Here is an 18,527-nt window from a genome sequence, read left to right as displayed (position 1 = left end):
TCTTTTGTTGGATGTTTAGGGGGTGAGATAAATATATTTTTATTTTCTTTCTCTCAAAAACGCTATGTGTATGGTTTTTTTTTTTTCTTTATTTATATATATTGATATAGGTACATATATCCGTATATGTGTGTGTATGACTGTAATTCTCGTGTCATGGTACTGCTTGAGTCATAATAATTTTACAAAATGGATGTCACAATTGAATAAGGTGAATTTCTATTGTTAATTTTTAATATCCTTTTATTTAAATGATGATGAAATGAAATTATTTATAAAAAATTAAAATATACTTATTATTTATTTTTCTTGTTGTTGTTGTTGTTCATCTTTTTTAATTTGAATCAATATATTTTTAAAATGTTCAACAGATTTTTCAAATTTATGTAGCCCTGCTGATTCAGATAATTCAGACGAATGTCGATATTGTTCAACAATTTCATCAACTCTTGGAGCTTTATCTGGATTAAATAATTCAACTTGTTCTGGTTTAATGACCAAAGCTATTTTTCCTGTTTTTGGATGAAAACTAAATGGACATTTTAGTACATGATTTGTTTGAATTGATACTGGACAATCCAATCTTGGAAAAGTATATTGTATAACAATTTCTTCAACAAGATATTTACATTCAGCTACAAATTCTTTATTTAATTTATTTTTATCATTATTATTCATTTGTTTTTCATAATAAAGTAAAAAACAATTCCATCGTTGTAAGCTTGTTTTGTAGTGTTTAAATTTAGTTAAAAGATCTTGACGAAATACTTTTGGTACTTGTTCCAAAAAATATGAAATGTTTTCCAAATCATTCAATAAATCTTGTTCTTTTATACATACATTAACAAAAAATTTTAAGCATAATTGAAAATTATCACTGTGAAAAGGAAAAAAAAAATATATATATATATATAATTAATATACCTAATGATAATCATATGTTACATTTTTTTTTAATAATAATAATAATAATAATAATAATGATTACCTTATTAAAGGATGAAGAGGGCCTCTAAATTTAACACGTTTTTTACTATTACCTGATTTAACAACACTGAAAAAATCAGTAATATCAATTCTGTCTTCAACATGACTTTCTCTGGCTTTTTTATCACAAATCCAAGCATGGATTCCTCTTCGTCCCGAAAAAACCCACATTATATGTTTATATTGCCAATATGCTACATTAAATTAAAATTTAAAAATTTGAAAATTTGAAATTAAAATAAATTAAATTTATTATTATCATCAGGTTTTACCTCTTATTTCTTTGTCCAAAATTTGACATGCCAATGCAGCATATTTCCAGCATTTTTGACACATATTTTTTTCCTTGCAGCAAGTACGTATTTCATCATAATCACTCAAATCAATATCAATCAAATATTCTCTAGCAATAACTTTATTTTTCATTAATTTTCCTGGTCTAAAAAATTATAAATACCTATATTTCAATAATATTATTTATTAGGTATATTATAAAAACAAAAAAAAAATACTTACACTTTTTCATAAATAGGACCAATATCAATTTGATGTGGTTTAGATTTAACAAGTCTTTGTATAAATTCCAAAGTTGTATTTGTATTTAAATTTCTCATAACAAATTTCGATTCAGGATTATTGAATGATGAAACGGTAAACATTAATTCACGATTTTGTGTTTTATATGCTTGAAATATAAGAAAATTAAAATGAAAAAAAAACAATCCATTATTATTGAAATGTTAGTTTTAAATAATAATAATAATTACCATTGTTAAGATTAAATAAATCAATCAATGCATCAACTGGTAAAATATTATTATAATAATTAATAATATCTTTTTCTTTGTTTTTAATATGAAATAATGCTGATGTTTGTTGTTGTTGTTGTTGTTGACATGTTGCAGGTATTGATACAAGTGTTTGATTTTGTTCATTTAATTTTTTACATGCAGTCAAATGAAATTGTTGACGTTCTGAATTACAATCTAATTGTTTTAGTTGAATTTCAGCTGATTTTTTATCATCATGACATTTCTCTTGTTTTATTTTTTTTTCATATTCATTTTCAAATTGGATAAAATTATAAGCAACTTGAATTAATTCAGCTCGTTTCATATCAAAATTATCAAAATTATCAATAGTTGTCCAAGAATCTTGTTTACTTACAACAATGTTTTCTTTTTTCTCAATCCTTTTTTGTTTATTACTTTTACATGTATTAACTAATGAAAATTTTAAAATTTCCGGCGTACATTTGTTTACTTTTTCCATTATTAATTAATTTTTATCACACACAAACTACATGCAAAAAGCCATGTGACTATGTATGTATATGTAGTGCTATATATGTAGCCTCCATGTTTTTTTTTATATACATGTGTGTGTCAATAATACTAATCAAATTGTCGGTAAAATTTTATTAAAAAAAAAAATTATTATTAATAAAATTAAAAATAAAATATATTTTTTATACTTGAAAATTGTTTATTAACTAAATAATAATAATAATAATAAATTCTAAAATCCAATTATTAGAGGTATATAAATAATAATTTTTTTGAATTTTTTGTCGCTTTAAACTTGCGCCCTCTTGTTTGAAATAAAGAAAACAGTGAGAGAGGAGAGGACGTCTGCCATATTAAAATTAAAATTAAGTAACTCTCTCTCTTGGTCTCTCTTTTTTTCACTTTTTTTGTCCTTTTCACTCAAAACCAGCAATCATGGGTCGTATGCACGCTCCAGGGTAAGTTTTTTTTTACAATAAATATCATATAAATTAATTAATTTTTTACCAATAAATAATTTTAAAATATGTACTCCTCCATAATGACACAAAAAATTAAAAACTTTTTATTAATCATAATAATTTTTTGATAATGAAAAATCAGAGTGAAAAAATGAGCCATGCGGTCAATGTCATTTAAAATAAATATTAATAATTAATGCTCAGAACTTGAATTTTACAATTAAATTATTATTTTTGTTTTTATTTTTATTATTATTTTTTTTTTTTTATCCTGTATAATGTTGATGAGTTTAATATTAATTATTGCCATTATAAATTGTTGTCAAAACCCTAACCTTAAAATAATAATAATAATTTATTTTTTTTCTTTCAACAGTAAGGGTATTTCCCAATCGGCATTACCATACAAACGATCAGTTCCATCATGGTTGAAACTCAGCCCTGAGGACTGTAAAGATCTTATCTTCAAGCTTGCAAAAAAAGGACACACTCCTTCACAAATTGGTAAGAATTTTATTTTTATTTTAATTATATGTACAGCAAAATCTGGCTCGATATAAAACTACTATACAATTTTTTATACTCGTTTGTCATGTAAATATTTATTTTGCAATATTAAAAACCGAATTTTTGAGTCAACAATGATGATATTCATTTGCGATAGGTATTCGTTGACAAATAATTTATTTTATTTTATTTTAATCAAATTAAATTATAAATATTTAATTATTATTACAGGTGTTATTCTTCGTGATAGCCATGGTGTTGCTCAAACTCGTCATCGTACTGGTAACAAAATTTTGAGAATTGTCAAAGCCATGGGTTTGGCACCTGATCTACCAGAAGATGTATATTGTCTTATCAAAAAAGCTGTTGCAATTCGTAAGCATTTGGAACGTAATCGTAAAGACAAAGACTCAAAATTCCGTTTGATTCTTGTTGAATCAAGAATTCATCGTCTTTCAAGATATTACAAATCAAAAGGTACACTTGCACCAACATGGAAGTACGAAAGTTCAACAGCCAGTGCTCTTGTTGCTTAAATTATTGAATTATTGACAATATAAAATATAAATAAAAAAACAATTAAAATTCAAATGATTATTTGTTTGTAGTTTTTATTATTAAATTTCTTTTTTTTTTTCAATGATGAATATAAAATAATTTAATTTTACACTTGAAAATAATGGTGGTGATGTTGGTTGAATCCAAATTGTCAAGTTGACACTTGCATTATTATTCTAAAACAAACAAATAAATTAATATAAATTAATAGGTATATATATTATAATGAAAATAATTTTGTAAATTCATACCATTATTATTATTATCATTAAGCAAATATTTGCTCTTCACGTTTTTTTTTAGTTACAACAGTACCAGGTTTATGTTGTGCATCAGGATGATTTAATAATTGTGGTGGACAAGTTGATATTGGACTTGATAATATAATTTGTTTGAGATCATAAAACAAATGGCTATCATCTTTTGTACAAAATGATATTGCAAGACCATTTTTACCAGCACGACCAGTTCTACCAATTCTATGTGTATAATCTTCAATTGTTTTAGCCATATCATAATTAATAACAGTTGATACATCTTTAATATCAATACCTCTACCAGCAACATCAGTTGCAACAAGTATATCTTTATTACCACCTTTTAATGATGCAAGTGCATATTCACGTTGTTCTTGTCCTTTACCACCATGTAATGTACATGCATTATGACCAAGTTTTTCAAGACTACGTGCAAGTACATCAGCACCTTTTTTTTGATTAACAAATATTATTATTGGTGGTTCAAATCCACGACTTAATAATTCCATAAGTTTTCTACGTTTATCTGATTCACCCATAATATGTATTATTTGTTCAGTTCTTTCAGTTGGTTTACCAATACTACCAATATAAACAACTGCTGGACGACGTAAATATGTTCTAGCAAGTCTTTCAACAGCTGTTGGCATTGTTGCTGTAAACATAACAGTTTGACGATATTTTTTTTTCGTATAATTTGCTAATAATTTTTCTCCATCTTCAGCATCATCATTATCAGGTTTTAAATTTGTCAATGGCATATAGCCTAATATTTTTTGTACATCACCCTCAAAACCCATGTCAATCATTCTATCAGCTTCATCAAGTACAATATATGTACATTGATTTAATACTAAATAACGATTTTCAAGTACATCAATAAGACGTCCAGGTGTTGCAATAACAATATCACAACCCATTTGTAATCTTAAACCTTGTTCTTCACGTGATAAACCACCAACAACAAGTACACAACGTATACCAAGTGTATTACCAAATTTATTTGTTTCTTCTTCAATTTGTTGTGCCAGCTCACGTGTTGGTGCCAATATAATACTGTATGGTCCTTGATCAGCATTTTTAACTTTTTCAATTTTTGGCAATGATGTTATCCACAACAATAGTGGTATTAAATATGCCAATGTTTTACCAGATCCAGTTTCAGCAACACCAATAATATCACGATTTTGTAAACCAATTGGTATTGCTTGTCGTTGAATTGGTGTTAAATCTTTATATCCAACTTTTTCAATAATATCAAGTATTTCTTTTGGAAAATTTGATTCTTTCCATGATCTTATTGGATCTGGTATACGTCCACCTTTTATTGTTATATTATAATCTTCTTTAAATATACGCCAATCTCTTTCAGTCATTTCATTTAATTGTTTATCTGACCAATGACGATCATCCCATTTTTGTTTTTCTTCTTTTTGTTTAACTTTTTTTAATCTCATTTTTTCTTGTTCTTTTTCAGCTTCTGTTCTACGTTTTTTTAATAATTTACCATAAAATTCCGATTGATCAAGTTTTTGTGCTTTAATATCAATACCAGCTAAATTACCACGACCAAAAAATTGTACCTGATGACGTTCTTTATATATATTATTATAATCAACTGATGTATCCTCTGATGCATTCCAATCAAATACAAATTTACGATCATTTAATCTTCTAACACGTCTTTTTTTTTTAACTTGACCAAGATATCTTTCTTTAATTGCTTCAACTTCTTTTTCTTTATCTTCATTTGTATATTTTAATGTTGAATTATTATTATCACGTTCACGTTCACGATCACGTTCACGATCACGATCACGTTCACGTTCACGACGTTTATTATTTGTATCATCATCATTATTATTATCTAAATCACAATGTGTTGATGTTGATGTTGATGTTGATGATGAACTTTCTTGTTGTTTTGAAAAAAATTTACGTCTATCTTCATCTTGTTGATTTTTCATATTTTCAACAGCTTGTTGACGTTTTTCCAATGCCAATGCTGCTCTTTCTTCTTTTGTTAAAAATTTTGGTTTTGATCTTGCTTCTTCTTCAGCTTTTTTTTTTGCCAATAATTCTTCCAAACTAAGTGGTTCTTTTTTTTTTTGTTTATGTTGTTGTTGTTGATCAAGTTCTTTAGTTTTTGTTTTATCATTATTTTCTTCATCATTATCATTATCATCTATTTTAGCAATATTTTTAGTTGATTTATCATCATTTTTTTCATTGTCATGTTTTTTAATTTCATCATCATGAATAAATAAACCTGTTGATGATGCTGTTGGACTTGATTTACGTTTTTTATTATCTTTAGAATTTGTATTTGATCCTTTAATACGTTCTCTTGATCTATCACGTTTTTGAAGTTTATCAGGAGTTTTTGAACGTTTACGATCTCTTTTACGATCTTTTGAACGACTACGTGAACGACGACGATCTCTTCTATCACGATCACGATCACGTTCACGATCACGTTCACGTTCACGTTCACGATCTTGTTCACGTTCTCTAGATCTACTTCTTCGATCCATTATTTAATTTATAATGATGATAAATTGAATAAATAATACAAAATTATTGATGACTTTTTAATTTTTTAATATATAGATGGTATATATAGTAACTTGTATGAAAACAAAATACTCAATTATTTAATATTTTTTATATCTGAAATTTAAGATAAAACAAATTAATATAATTTTATTTAATGTAAATAAATAAATATACCTACTTGCAATAATAACTTTTATAAAACGTCAGTCAACCATGTTTTTATTTATTTATAAATAATCAACATGGCGAATTTATTTACATGAATATACACCTTAATATGATTACAATGTATTACAGCCATTTCTAAAAACATCATCATCATCACCTCTCTCTCTCTCTCTCTCTTCGACTTTTGCGCATTTAGATGATAAAAAAAATAAGTGAGGGGGGAAAGGGACTGAAATTCTGCGAAATTCTAGAAAGTGTTTGGTGTTTGCCGTGTTTGTGCGTGTTTAACGTGTTAAATTATCATTATCATACACAACGTCATAACATTATATGTAACGAAGTAACGAACAAAACGAACGCATGAGAGTTTTATCAAACAATTTGCAATTTGTGTTTAATAATAAAATCATTGATAATATTATATATAAATAAATCAGTCAGCCAAAAAATTAAAAAAAAAAAAAGATGGAAAAAAGAGGTAAGAAAAAAAACAAATAATGACAATTAATAAAAATTTACCAGTGGGATTCCCCGTTTTCGTAATTCTTCCATTTTTTTTTTTTTTTTTTTTCTTTTTTTTTGATAAATATTATTGCTAAACGTAATTTTTTTTTTAAATACCAAATTTTTAGACTTCATTTATGCTATGACTTGAATAAAATAATTATATTCTTGATGACTCTTTGGGGAAAGGTTTAAGGTTACAAATATTTATGATAAATTATTTGCTTGCAGGAAAAGACAAATCTGAGCAACAACTTTCAGATCGAATGCATGATCTACAAGTTGATGGACCAAGAGGTAGAGGTAGAGGTAGAGGAAAAGCATTTGGACGTGATCAAAGAGGTCCTCCTGGGAATGATGATAGACCAGGTCCTAGAGATCAACGAGGACAACGATTTTCTAGAAATGATCATAGAGGCAATGATAGAGAAGATCGTAGAGAAGATCGTAGACCACCATCATCATCTCAAGAACAACGTCCACAACAGACAAATGTAAAATATGAAACTTTTATTTTATAATAATTGTAGCTTCTTTGAATTTGAATGTGTTAAATGCAAGCATGACTCATCTTTGTAATTTTTTTTTTTTTTTTTTTTAATATTGAATTTAATTTATTGACTCAACAGGCACCAATGAAACAATCTGAAAGTTCATCAGGTTCAACAAGTGCCTGGGGTCAACGAGGACAACAACAATCATCTCAACAGGTAATAAAATTAATTACCAACCAAAATGCTTGATAATAAACATTAAATATTTTTGTTGATAATTATTAATTTTAGGGACCGCCTCCTGGTATGAAAGCTCCATCTTCAGCTCCATCTTTTTGGGGACCAAAAAAAGATGAGCAAACAATTGGGCAACAAAAAAGTGATGCAACACCACCACCACCTGGTTTTACAAGACCAGCTTCATCACCTGCTAATAAGCAACAACAGCAGCAACAAATTGCTTCAACAACACGTTCTGATTTAAATCCAGCAACAAGTCGTGGTGGTCAAAGTCAAAGTCAAGGCCAACAACAACAACAACAACAACAACAACGACAACAACAACAATTGTCTGTTACAAGTATTGATGCTAAAAAAATGCCTGAAAAAGAAAAAAATCGATTACTTGATTTAATACCAGTGCGTAAAAATCCAAACAAAGCTGGAACTCTTGGTAGAAAAATACGTGTTAGAACAAACATGATGGAAATAACATTTAATAAAAATTTTAAATTAAATGCAACACATTATGATATTAAATTTGATCCGGATAAGCCAAAATTTTTAAAACGTTTGGCATTTAATGCAATGAGACAATGTAATTTTCCAAATAATTGGCCAGCATTTGATGGACGTGCAAATGTTTATTCAGCTGGTGATTTACCATTTGGTCACAGTATAACATCAGAAGTTGAAGTTATTGTTGATAATGAAAGTCAAGAAAGAAGAAATGTCAAAGTAACATTAACAAAAGCAAATGTCATTGATATATCATGGTTTAAAAATATTGCACCAGGAATGAAAGAACATGAAAAAAATTTCTCATCAATGCAAGTACTTGATGTTGTACTTCGTTGTGCATCATATGACAGAGCAATTATGGTTGGACGTTCATTTTATCAACGTCCAAATAATCCAGTTGATCTTGGTACAGGTATGGAATTATGGACTGGTTTATTTCAATCAGCTGTACTTGGTTGGAAGCCATATTTTAATGTTGATGTTGCACATAAAAGTTTTCCAAAACCACAACCAGTATTACAAGCAATAAAAGATGTATGTTCAACATATCGTGATCCTTGTAATACAGTAACAGCAGATGTTATTGAAAGAAATATTGATAAAATTAATTCATATTTGAGAATGTTAAAGGTAACATATCAATTACCAAATAAACCAACAACAAAACGTACAGTTGGTATAAATGGTCTTGATAAACCACCTGCAAAAGCAATATTTAAAATGGCAAATGGTCAAGAAACAGATGTATTAACTTATTTTTCTGGTGCTAAAAATTATAAAATTAAATATCCAGATTTGCCATTATTATGGGTTGGTTCAAGAACAAAAAATCCTCATATACTTGTACCACTTGAATTATGTACAATTGCATCTGGTAATGTTACTAATCGTAAACTTGATGAACAACAAACATCAGCTATGATTAAACAAGCAGCAACACCACCAGCAATTAGAGAAAATAAAATAATGGAAGCATTTAATAATATGAATTTTAATACAAATAAAACAATGCAAGAATTTGGAATAAATGTCAGTGGTAAATTTACTGAAGTTGATGCACGTGTATTAGAAGCACCAGGTTTACATGATGAAAAACCAATAAGAGTTAATAAAGGTGTTTGGAATGCAAATAAATTTTATAAAACACCAAATATACCAGATAAAAGTTGGACAATATTAAATTTAAGTCGTGTTGATGAACGTGTATTAATGGAATTTGTTAATGAATTAAAACGTAATAGTAATGGTATGCAAATTGGTGAACCAGATAAACCATTTAAATCGCTACAATTACGTGGTAATGATTTACGTCCACTTATTGGTTATTTACAAGATATGAAACAACGTGGTTTAAAATTAATTGTTGTTGTTATACCATCACGTATGGCTGATGTATATCCAAAAGTTAAACAAGTTGCTGAATTAAAAGTTGGCATATTAACACAATGCATTAAAGATTTTACAATTGAACGTAAAATGAATAAAATGACAGCTGGTAATATATTACTAAAATTAAATTCAAAATTAAATGGTATTAATCATATATTTGCACCAGCTGATAAACCAGATTGTTTAAAAACACCATGTATGTTTATTGGTGCTGATGTTACTCATCCATCACCAGATGCAACAGATATACCATCAATTGCTGCTGTTGCTGCTAGTTTTGATCCAACAGCATTTAAATATAATGTTACAATTAAACTTCAACCACCACGTCAAGAAGTTATATCTGATTTAACTGAAATAATATATAATCAATTGTCACGTTTTATGGAAATGAATAAACAACGTAAACCAGATAAAATAATATATTATCGTGATGGTGTTAGTGAGGGACAATTTCCTCAAATAATGCATTATGAATTAACAGCAATTAGAAATGCATGTGTTAAAATTGGATTACCAGAAAAATATGAACCAAAAATTACATTTTTAGTTGTTCAAAAACGTCATCATATACGTCTATTTCCAACAGATAAAAGAAATTCTGATGATCGTGCTGGTAATGTACAAGCTGGTACAATTGTTGATACACAAATAACTCATCCATCACATATTGATTTTTATCTTGTATCACATGCAAGTATTCAAGTAAGTAAAATAAATAAATAAATATATTTAATATTTAATATTTAATTTAATTTCATTAATTTAATTTATTTCATTTCATTTTCTATTATAGGGAACTGCTAAACCAACAAAATATCGTTGTCTTTGGGATGACAATGACATGACTGAGGATCAAATTGAAAAACTTACATATTATTTATGTCACATGTTTTCACGTTGTACACGTTCAGTGAGTTATCCTGCACCAACTTATTATGCTCATCTTGCTGCTTTTCGTGCTCGTGCACTTACTCACAATGTTCATATTAAACTGAACGATTTGCCATCTGAGCAAAGAAACAAATTGACTCTTTGCCAAGATTTTCATTCAAATAATCCAATGTTTTTTGTTTAAATATATTATTAACAATTGATTTTATCTAAAAAAAATATTTATCTATTAACAAAAACAACATAATTCATAATACATTTTTTTTCAATGTCAAGTTGTTTATTCAAGATTCCTGGTAAAAATGTATAAATTATCTTGATACTTATTGAGTCTTTTATACGCTGATGATGAAAAAATTTTCTTTTCTTTTCTTTTCTTTTCTTTAATAATAATAATAATAATAATAATAATAATTTACTTTTTCCAAAATTAAATTATATAATAATTAATAATATGTATGAGATAATAATATCATTGAATTCTCAATAAAATTATTTAAAAATAAAAATAATTATGTATTTATTCATTCATCATGATTATAATGTATATTTTTTTAGTCAATGAATGAATGAACATCTTTATATCAAATTATTATTATTATTTAAAAGTTATAACTATTGATTTAATATACATCTAGTACATGCGCACTGTTACATATTAAAAATGTTAGAAATATTATTTCTAAAAAATTGCGCCGAATTATGTGTTCGAGGCCACACACACAATATTATTACCTTGTCCTCGAGTCAATCACAATTTTTGCGACGTCAAAAAAATAAATACTACATACTAAAATACAAGTTCATTTGAAACATTAAATTGCTATCACAAAAATACTCTTTTTTGTTAATTAAATTTTTTTTTTTTTTTGTATTTATTATTAAAAAATGTGTTTTGTGACTGTCAAGTGATGAAACAAACATTAAACTGCATTAAACTTTAACAATTAAATATTATATTGGCATGAGTACTGCAGGTTTGGATATTTTTTATTATATTTTTTATATAGAAAAAACAATGAAATTATATTTATGATTATATATTACTTATATAAAATTTGTGACGCAGTTGAATTAGCAAACGAAATTTATTTTCGTCAAATTTAAAAATAATTATTCAATTAAATTTAATTTTTAGTGAAACAACAATCAATCAACATAATGCAACGAGGATTGTTTTTGTGATTTTCAATTACCTAATTAATCATCAACTTTGTAAGAAAAATTACGACAAGTTTTAGTAGCACTTTATTATATCATAAAAAAACATTTTGATAAACCCTCAATGCTTACTCTACGCCTTGTGTCAACACATTTTTTAAAGCAACCATAGGTAGCTACAATTTGCCTCGGAAAACTTATTAAATATTATTTATATGATGTGCCGTGATAAAGATATGAATCCTGTGCTACAATTATTGTGCTCAACATTAAAAATTAAAACAAATAATTGATTTAATAATACAAATAGCAGTCGTTGCTATTACGGTTTTTCATCTGAATTATCTGTCATACTTCAATCTGTGGAGAGCTGCAAAAGAGTGCATTGTAAGTAATTTATTTTTTTTTTCTTTAATAATTTAAATTTAAAAAATATCTATAAATTTATTATTATTATTATATAGTGCGGCAGTGGGTCGCGGTGCAAACGGATGGGAATGAAACGAGTCCAGCAACAGGATTCTCTTCAAGAGAATCAACAAAATAAAAATCAGATTCCACAACAAATATCAACATCAACATCAACATCATCTACATCGACAAATACAATAATAATACGTGGACAAAAAAACAATGAAAAAGTAATGATATTATTTATTTATTTTTATTATTATTATTATTATTATTAATGATATTTAAAAAATTGCAGGATGAATCAAAATTTTCAAGAGTTAAACGTGTTTTAACTGGTTCATTACTACTTGGTCGTGGTAATCGTGAAAATATAAAACGTTTTTTTGGTGTTAATATTGAAGATGTTGAATCGTACAATGACACTGGTATACCATATGTCGTATATAGACTGTGTAATTATATTGAAAATAATGCATTTAATAATCCAACATTGTTTCGATTATCTGGTGGTAATCCAAGATTAACTGAAAAATTACGTAATTCATTTGAAAGACGTGGTGATGCTGATCTTGAGGGTGCTGCTTGTCCATCAACAGCAGCAACATTATTACGACAATATTTTAAAGAATTACCACAACCACTTGTACCATCATCAATGGTTGCACGACTTGTACATATTCATTCTCGTAAGTATTTACTATTACCTATGTTTGTCAAAACATTTAAATATTATTATTACTCATTGACATATGTATAAATGAATGATTTTATTGAAAAATTAAATGATAATATATTTTTTTCATTTTAATTTTTCAATGAATTTACATAAAGAGGTAAACTTGAATATTTATTTATTTTTTAGAAGAATTTGAAAATAATCATGAAGCATGGATAGAATTGACAAATCAATTGCTACAAAGTTTGCCAACATGTCATTATAAATTATTGAGTTATTTAATAATTTATTTGAGCAAATATGAATCACGTCATGGACGAGAATGTGGTGTTTGTGGTGTATTTGCACCAGTTGTATTACCCCATGTACCACCAGCAACAACACTTCTCCGAGATATTCTCAATGAAACATCCAGACTATTTAAAACACCAAATTCCATGTATGTATTAATAATAAATTTAATTTTCATATTGACAATATTAATAAACAACAAAAATAAATGAATTTACGAGTTTAAAGAACTCTTTCTTGTGACGCAATTTGGCATGACGTAGATATTTTCAACTTGAAATTAACTTTAACTGTTTATCTAAAAAATATATATTTATTTATATTTTTATATATATTGTAAAATTGTGTGTTATTTTGGCTCATGTTATTTTGTTGATCGAGCTGAATAAACGCGTGTAAATAATAATTTTTTTGAACCAACTTCATCTTTATATTTTAATAATAACAATAATTATACATATTTTAAATTTAAAACTTGTTATTTTTGTAAAATTCATGGCTTGAGGTATATATTAAAAAATTAATACGCGCACATTGTATATTTTTTTTTTTTTTTAAATATTTAGTAATGAAAGAAAAAAAAAATATTCCACTTCCTTAAAACTTATAGTTTCATTATATGTACATGTATAGTGTGGAATGTTTATTTTTATTTCTAGCTACTTATCGCTAAAAATATATTCAATTCACACAATGTCAAGTTTACATATTATATATTATATATTTATATATTATCATTTATCATGATTTTTGTATTTTGTAATATACTAGCTGGTATATTACAATCATCAGATAAATTAGGCTCAATCAACTGCATAATATTCCATCTAAATAAATGGCCATGGTTTTTTTTTTTTTTTATTTTCGTTATAAAATTTAAATGCAACTAGTTTGCCTTGTAGATTATTCAATCAACTATATAGAAAGGATAATAAATAATAATATACATACATATTAATAAAATAGATATAGAAATAATATATATAAAATTTAAAAAAAAATAAAAATCATCATCATCAGCTAATTATTTGGTCAATGATCATGAATATTACATTAGCCTTGCTTTGACACGACATTTCAAATATTAAATACATGTATATTGAAAAATTAAAATAATCAACTTTTCAAGAAATTTTCAAGTACCCATAAATGACAAACATAAAATAAAATATAAGAATTAATGTAGGTATATTGTGTGTGTTGAAAATTTACAGGGTCAATCCTTGAATAGGCCGGCCCTGGTTGCAATTTACGTGGATGTACTGTCAATTATTAACTATCAATATTTCAATGCAACTAAAAAATTTTTCTTTTTTTTTTTTTTTTAAATATTAATCTTTTATTTAAAAAAGAACGATTATTTATAATATCATCATTATCATCACGTGAGCGAAATATGCACACACATACACTTACCAGTGAAAGTAGTAAAAATATTAAATCGATAAATTAATTTAAAAAGAATAAAATAATTATAATGGCAAATAAATATTAAAAGTGACACTTGAGTAGTATTATGCTTGCCAATTCGAACAATATTGTCATGCGATATACTTACAATATACAAAATATTTAATATATGATAGGTATATAGTCACAATTTCGCAAGTCTCGTATGGATTATGGAATTCGATTCGAAATAGTTTGAAATATATTTTGACTATTTTTTTATACCCCGGAAGATTTTTATTTGGAGAATTTCATAACAATAATAATAAATTATAGTACCATTGCAAGTTTAGACGATTGAAAAATAAAATGTGAAAATTTTACAAGTAAACTTGTAGTAGGGGATATTGTAAAAGTACGTAAATAATATAATTATATATATATAATATACGCGGATATACGGATATATGTATACCTATATTTGTACAATGTACATATATATATACAAGCTACATAGTACATAGAGTCGTCAGTCGTGACCGGCGTCGAACCGAAATCCGAAACAGTTTATGTACCACGGTTTACTACATAGTACATACAGTTGCTTTGTCGAGAATCTCAATGCTGCATTACATATATATCCATCATTTGATATAAGTACAATTATGAAAAAATAAATTTGGCCAATTAATAGTGTTAATTTTTTTTATTAAAATTAAATTAAATAAAAAGAAAGAATAAACAAGACAGTTTGATAAATGTATCATCGAAATACATTAAAGTTGTTGTTCATCTCAGTCAAGAGCCATTGGAAAACAAAATTTATATTTATGATTACATAGATATTAATTAATATACAAGGCATTCTCTTATTATATCACTATTTATTTACTTATGTGAGTATTATTAAAATTTTAAGTTTAAAGTTTACTTGATATACCTACATACTCTTTTTTTTTTTTTTTTTTTTTTTTTTGTGATTGCGTGTGTGTGAGAGAGAAAAAGAGAAAGAGAGAGAGATGATTGATGATAGAGGAAAACTACTGGATGATCATTATCATGGTGATGATGAGCAATACTGACAATTTGTTATTATTTTATTTTATTTTTCATTCATTTATTGAAAATTTCGAGAGAGAAAAACTATTAATATTGGTATAATATCCTTGAATATTTTTTAAATATTATTTGCCATGGATAATTAATATATACTTATACGGAAATAAACGTTCAAGTGCATAATATAATTAATTAAAATCACGAGACAATGACGTATAAATAAATATATATTTATAAATTAATTTTTTTAATTTATTTTTAGTTTCAGAGATTCGAGCGACAATTCTACTAGCCTAATAACAATTACCAAGGATAATAATAAAGATATACTTTTCGCGCTGAAACCGCGTAAAAGAAAAGATAATAATTGTGAAAATTGTTGTCAAGAAAATAAATTGATAAGAAGTAATAGTGAAGAAAGAATTTTAGTTAATTCAACTAAAGAATCAAATAAATCAATAAGAAGAGTAAGCAGCCACGAGGATTTTAAAACTTATCGTCGTTTACATATTTTACAATCAATTGGCCAAGAGATGGGTCACGGAGTTGTAAGTCACAAAATATTATTTTTTAATATACCAACAATTATTGAGTAAATATTTAATAATTAATTGAATTGATATATTAATATAGCGTTGTGGAGGTCTACCTCTTCATGAACGATCAACAAATATTTCACCAGTACCACCACCAGCAGCAGCAGTAACACAAGCAGCTTTACCATCACCATGTCATCAAATAATAACAACAGAACGTCAAGAATTTGATGTTGAAAATTTACGTTGTACTGAAAGATTTAGTCGAAGTATAATACCACGTGGACGTCGTCAAGCACGTAGAAGAAAAATTAAACTTTGTCAAAATAATAATAATAATAATAATGATGATGATGATCAAAGTAAAGAAAATGATAATAATAATAAAACTGATGAATCATTTTATTTCGAATCATCATCAAAAAATAATCAATCAACAACAGCAGCAGCAGCAGCAGCATCAGCAACTAGTCAAAGTTTTTTAGAAATGTTAAATAGTGGACCCAGTAGATCACCATCACCAGCTCGTGCACTTGCTCGAGCAAGTGATGAAGATCCAAATGATCCAGAAATAACAAATTGGCATTATCAACATCTTACCAATGAAAATTTAAATATTATTAATAATGAAGAAAAAAACAATGAAAATTCAACATATCATATTAATACAACATTATCACCAAGAAATTCTCAATTACTTTCAACAAGAAGATTTTATAATGATGAAAATGACAATTACGAAGACGACGATGATGATTCAGAATTATTTAATTTAACAACAATACCACCATTACCATTACTACCACCACCACCACCACCACCACCATCACAAATAATTAAAAAAATTACAACAACAACAACAACAGATATTGAGTTGAAAAATTTAACAAAAAAAATAAATGGCTTAAAGAAAAAAATAAAAAAATATGAAGAACAATTTGAAGAAATGAATGGCTATCGTCCAAGTCATTCAGATAAAATGAATAATCGTGATATTAAAAAATTACTTGTTGAATTAAATAAATTACGTAAAGAACATAAATTATTAAAAGAAGATTCAATAAATACAAATATATTTCATAATAATAATAATAAAATAAATAAAATTGATAATTTATCATTACAATGTAAATTAAAAAATAATAATAATAATAATAATAATGGTAGTGAAAAATCAAATGCATTATTGATGGAAGAAATGGTTAAAGATATGGAAAAAAAATTAACAGATAAACGCTTAAAATTAAATAGAAATAAAAATATTGAAGAATATAATTATGATGAATTATTAGATGAAAAAACATCATTACAAAAAGCATTATTACAAATTGAGAGTATTTTTGGTAGAGCAGTATCAAAAGAAGATCGTATTGTTGTTCGTCCACTTTATGATAGATATAGAACATTAAAAAGATTATTAATTCGTGCTAGTTCAAGTAAACACAAAGATAGTATATCTGAATTGGCAACAATACTTGAACATGAGGCAATGGATTTTACATCATCATCATCATCATCATTAGTAATAAATGATGAAAATAAACAACAACAACAACAAGTTACCCTAAATGATTGTATTGATTCATCATCATTATTTACAACAGATAGTGATAGTCAACAGAGTAGTAGTGAAGAAAGTCGTGGTATTGCTGCTGTTGTTGTTACTAGTGGAACAAGTGAAATTTTACACTCAATGCCATATGATGATTTAATTGCACAAAAAATTATAATAAGAGAAGAAAAAAAACGTTTAAGAAGATCATTAAAAGAATTTGAAATGGAATTTGAGCTAAAAACTGGTAGAAAAATGCAAAAAGATGACAGAGGTAAACAAATACAAATTATTTATGAATCTTATAAACAAACAAAGGGTAAATTACGTTTAATTGAAGCATTGATTGCTAAAAATGGTTGACCAAATTGTTATTTATTTATTTTTTTATTTTACTTACATTTTACTAACATTATTAATGAATAATAAATATTTATTTATAATCTTATGGAAAAATGTTGATTAAAAATAATAAATTGTTCAAGTTTATCAGATGAATCAGCGTCAAGTTTTTTTTTCTTTTAATACATAATATATAATCATGAGCATGACCTTATTTTTAGTCTGTGATAAACTGCAAATAGCTCTATTTTATGTCAAATATAAATAAATAAATAAATAACTAAAATATATAAATGTCATATAAA

The 18,527-nt window shown here is 26.3% G+C and overlaps 5 protein-coding genes across 8 annotated transcripts; 3 read left to right on the top strand and 2 right to left on the bottom strand.

Annotated features, from left to right (window-relative positions):
• Nucleotides 1-74: 74 nt before the first annotated feature.
• On the bottom strand, nt 75-2,303 carry LOC122848090 (DNA primase small subunit-like). The gene is made up of 5 exons (XM_044145918.1): nt 1,755-2,303; nt 1,504-1,672; nt 1,260-1,426; nt 989-1,181; nt 75-877 (listed from the first exon to the last, which is right to left on the bottom strand). Exons 1-5 carry the CDS (start codon nt 2,257-2,259, stop codon nt 301-303), a joined length of 1,611 nt encoding a protein of 536 aa, XP_044001853.1. The 5' UTR covers nt 2,260-2,303; the 3' UTR covers nt 75-300.
• Nucleotides 2,304-2,601: 298 nt separating this feature from the next.
• On the top strand, nt 2,602-3,832 carry LOC122848131 (40S ribosomal protein S13-like). The gene is made up of 3 exons (XM_044145989.1): nt 2,602-2,731; nt 3,111-3,238; nt 3,473-3,832. Exons 1-3 carry the CDS (start codon nt 2,709-2,711, stop codon nt 3,775-3,777), a joined length of 456 nt encoding a protein of 151 aa, XP_044001924.1. The 5' UTR covers nt 2,602-2,708; the 3' UTR covers nt 3,778-3,832.
• Nucleotides 3,833-3,835: 3 nt separating this feature from the next.
• LOC122848068 (probable ATP-dependent RNA helicase DDX23) lies at nt 3,836-6,835 on the bottom strand. Of its 3 annotated transcripts, none has more exons than XM_044145881.1 (3): nt 6,791-6,835; nt 4,051-6,726; nt 3,836-3,975 (listed from the first exon to the last, which is right to left on the bottom strand). In XM_044145881.1, the coding sequence occupies exon 2, from the start codon at nt 6,588-6,590 to the stop codon at nt 4,068-4,070; it is 2,523 nt and encodes an 840-aa protein (XP_044001816.1). In that variant the 5' UTR covers nt 6,591-6,726; nt 6,791-6,835; the 3' UTR covers nt 3,836-3,975; nt 4,051-4,067. The 3 variants fall into 3 exon arrangements, with proteins under 3 accessions (XP_044001816.1, XP_044001817.1, XP_044001818.1); XM_044145882.1 differs by having other exon boundaries at nt 6,795-6,823; XM_044145883.1 differs by having other exon boundaries at nt 6,804-6,821.
• A 176-nt stretch (nt 6,836-7,011) lies between these two features.
• On the top strand, nt 7,012-11,778 carry LOC122848059 (protein argonaute-2). The gene is made up of 5 exons (XM_044145866.1): nt 7,012-7,258; nt 7,516-7,778; nt 7,914-7,994; nt 8,070-10,613; nt 10,705-11,778. The coding sequence occupies exons 1-5, from the start codon at nt 7,246-7,248 to the stop codon at nt 10,984-10,986; spliced, it is 3,183 nt and encodes a 1,060-aa protein (XP_044001801.1). The 5' UTR covers nt 7,012-7,245; the 3' UTR covers nt 10,987-11,778.
• Nucleotides 11,541-18,390, top strand: LOC122848063 (protein FAM13A). 2 transcript variants are annotated; one of them, XM_044145875.1, is made up of 7 exons: nt 11,541-11,779; nt 11,941-12,350; nt 12,428-12,604; nt 12,673-13,063; nt 13,240-13,492; nt 16,055-16,340; nt 16,426-18,390. In XM_044145875.1, the coding sequence occupies exons 3-7, from the start codon at nt 12,455-12,457 to the stop codon at nt 18,241-18,243; spliced, it is 2,898 nt and encodes a 965-aa protein (XP_044001810.1). In that variant the 5' UTR covers nt 11,541-11,779; nt 11,941-12,350; nt 12,428-12,454; the 3' UTR covers nt 18,244-18,390. The 2 variants fall into 2 exon arrangements, with proteins under 2 accessions (XP_044001810.1, XP_044001811.1); XM_044145876.1 differs by lacking the exon at nt 11,541-11,779 and having other exon boundaries at nt 12,239-12,350; nt 13,243-13,492.
• The last annotated feature ends 137 nt before the right edge of the window (nt 18,391-18,527 follow it).

Source organism: Aphidius gifuensis, linkage group LG2 (assembly GCF_014905175.1).
Source record: "Aphidius gifuensis isolate YNYX2018 linkage group LG2, ASM1490517v1, whole genome shotgun sequence".
Lineage (NCBI taxonomy): Eukaryota > Metazoa > Arthropoda > Insecta > Hymenoptera > Braconidae > Aphidius > Aphidius gifuensis.
The sequence above is the reverse complement of the archived record's forward strand: the minus strand, read 5'-3'. Positions and strand labels throughout refer to the sequence as shown.

Bases quoted from the DNA above. Each gene is read 5' to 3' on its own strand.
- LOC122848068 (XM_044145881.1), bottom strand. From the start codon at position 6,590: ATGGATCGAAGAAGTAGATCTAGAGAACGTGAACAAGATCGTGAACGT.
- LOC122848131 (XM_044145989.1), top strand. From the start codon at position 2,709: ATGGGTCGTATGCACGCTCCAGG. The intron at 2,732-3,110 runs GTAAGTTTTTTT...TTCTTTCAACAG, and splicing joins GGTCGTATGCACGCTCCAGG to TAAGGGTATTTCCCAATCGG. The intron at 3,239-3,472 runs GTAAGAATTTTA...TTATTATTACAG, and splicing joins ACACACTCCTTCACAAATTG to GTGTTATTCTTCGTGATAGC.
- LOC122848090 (XM_044145918.1), bottom strand. From the start codon at position 2,259: ATGGAAAAAGTAAACAAATGTACGCCGGAAATTTTAAAATTTTCATTA. The intron at 1,182-1,259 runs GTAAAACCTGAT...AATTTAATGTAG, and splicing joins TTTGGACAAAGAAATAAGAG to CATATTGGCAATATAAACAT. The intron at 878-988 runs GTAATCATTATT...TCCTTTTCACAG, and splicing joins CCTCTTCATCCTTTAATAAG to TGATAATTTTCAATTATGCT.
- LOC122848059 (XM_044145866.1), top strand. The intron at 7,995-8,069 runs GTAATAAAATTA...TATTAATTTTAG, and splicing joins AACAACAATCATCTCAACAG to GGACCGCCTCCTGGTATGAA. The intron at 10,614-10,704 runs GTAAGTAAAATA...TTTCTATTATAG, and splicing joins TATCACATGCAAGTATTCAA to GGAACTGCTAAACCAACAAA.
- LOC122848063 (XM_044145875.1), top strand. From the start codon at position 12,455: ATGGGAATGAAACGAGTCCAGCAACAGGATTCTCTTCAAGAGAATCAA. The intron at 13,493-16,054 runs GTATGTATTAAT...ATTTATTTTTAG, and splicing joins TTTAAAACACCAAATTCCAT to TTTCAGAGATTCGAGCGACA. The intron at 16,341-16,425 runs GTAAGTCACAAA...ATATTAATATAG, and splicing joins AAGAGATGGGTCACGGAGTT to CGTTGTGGAGGTCTACCTCT.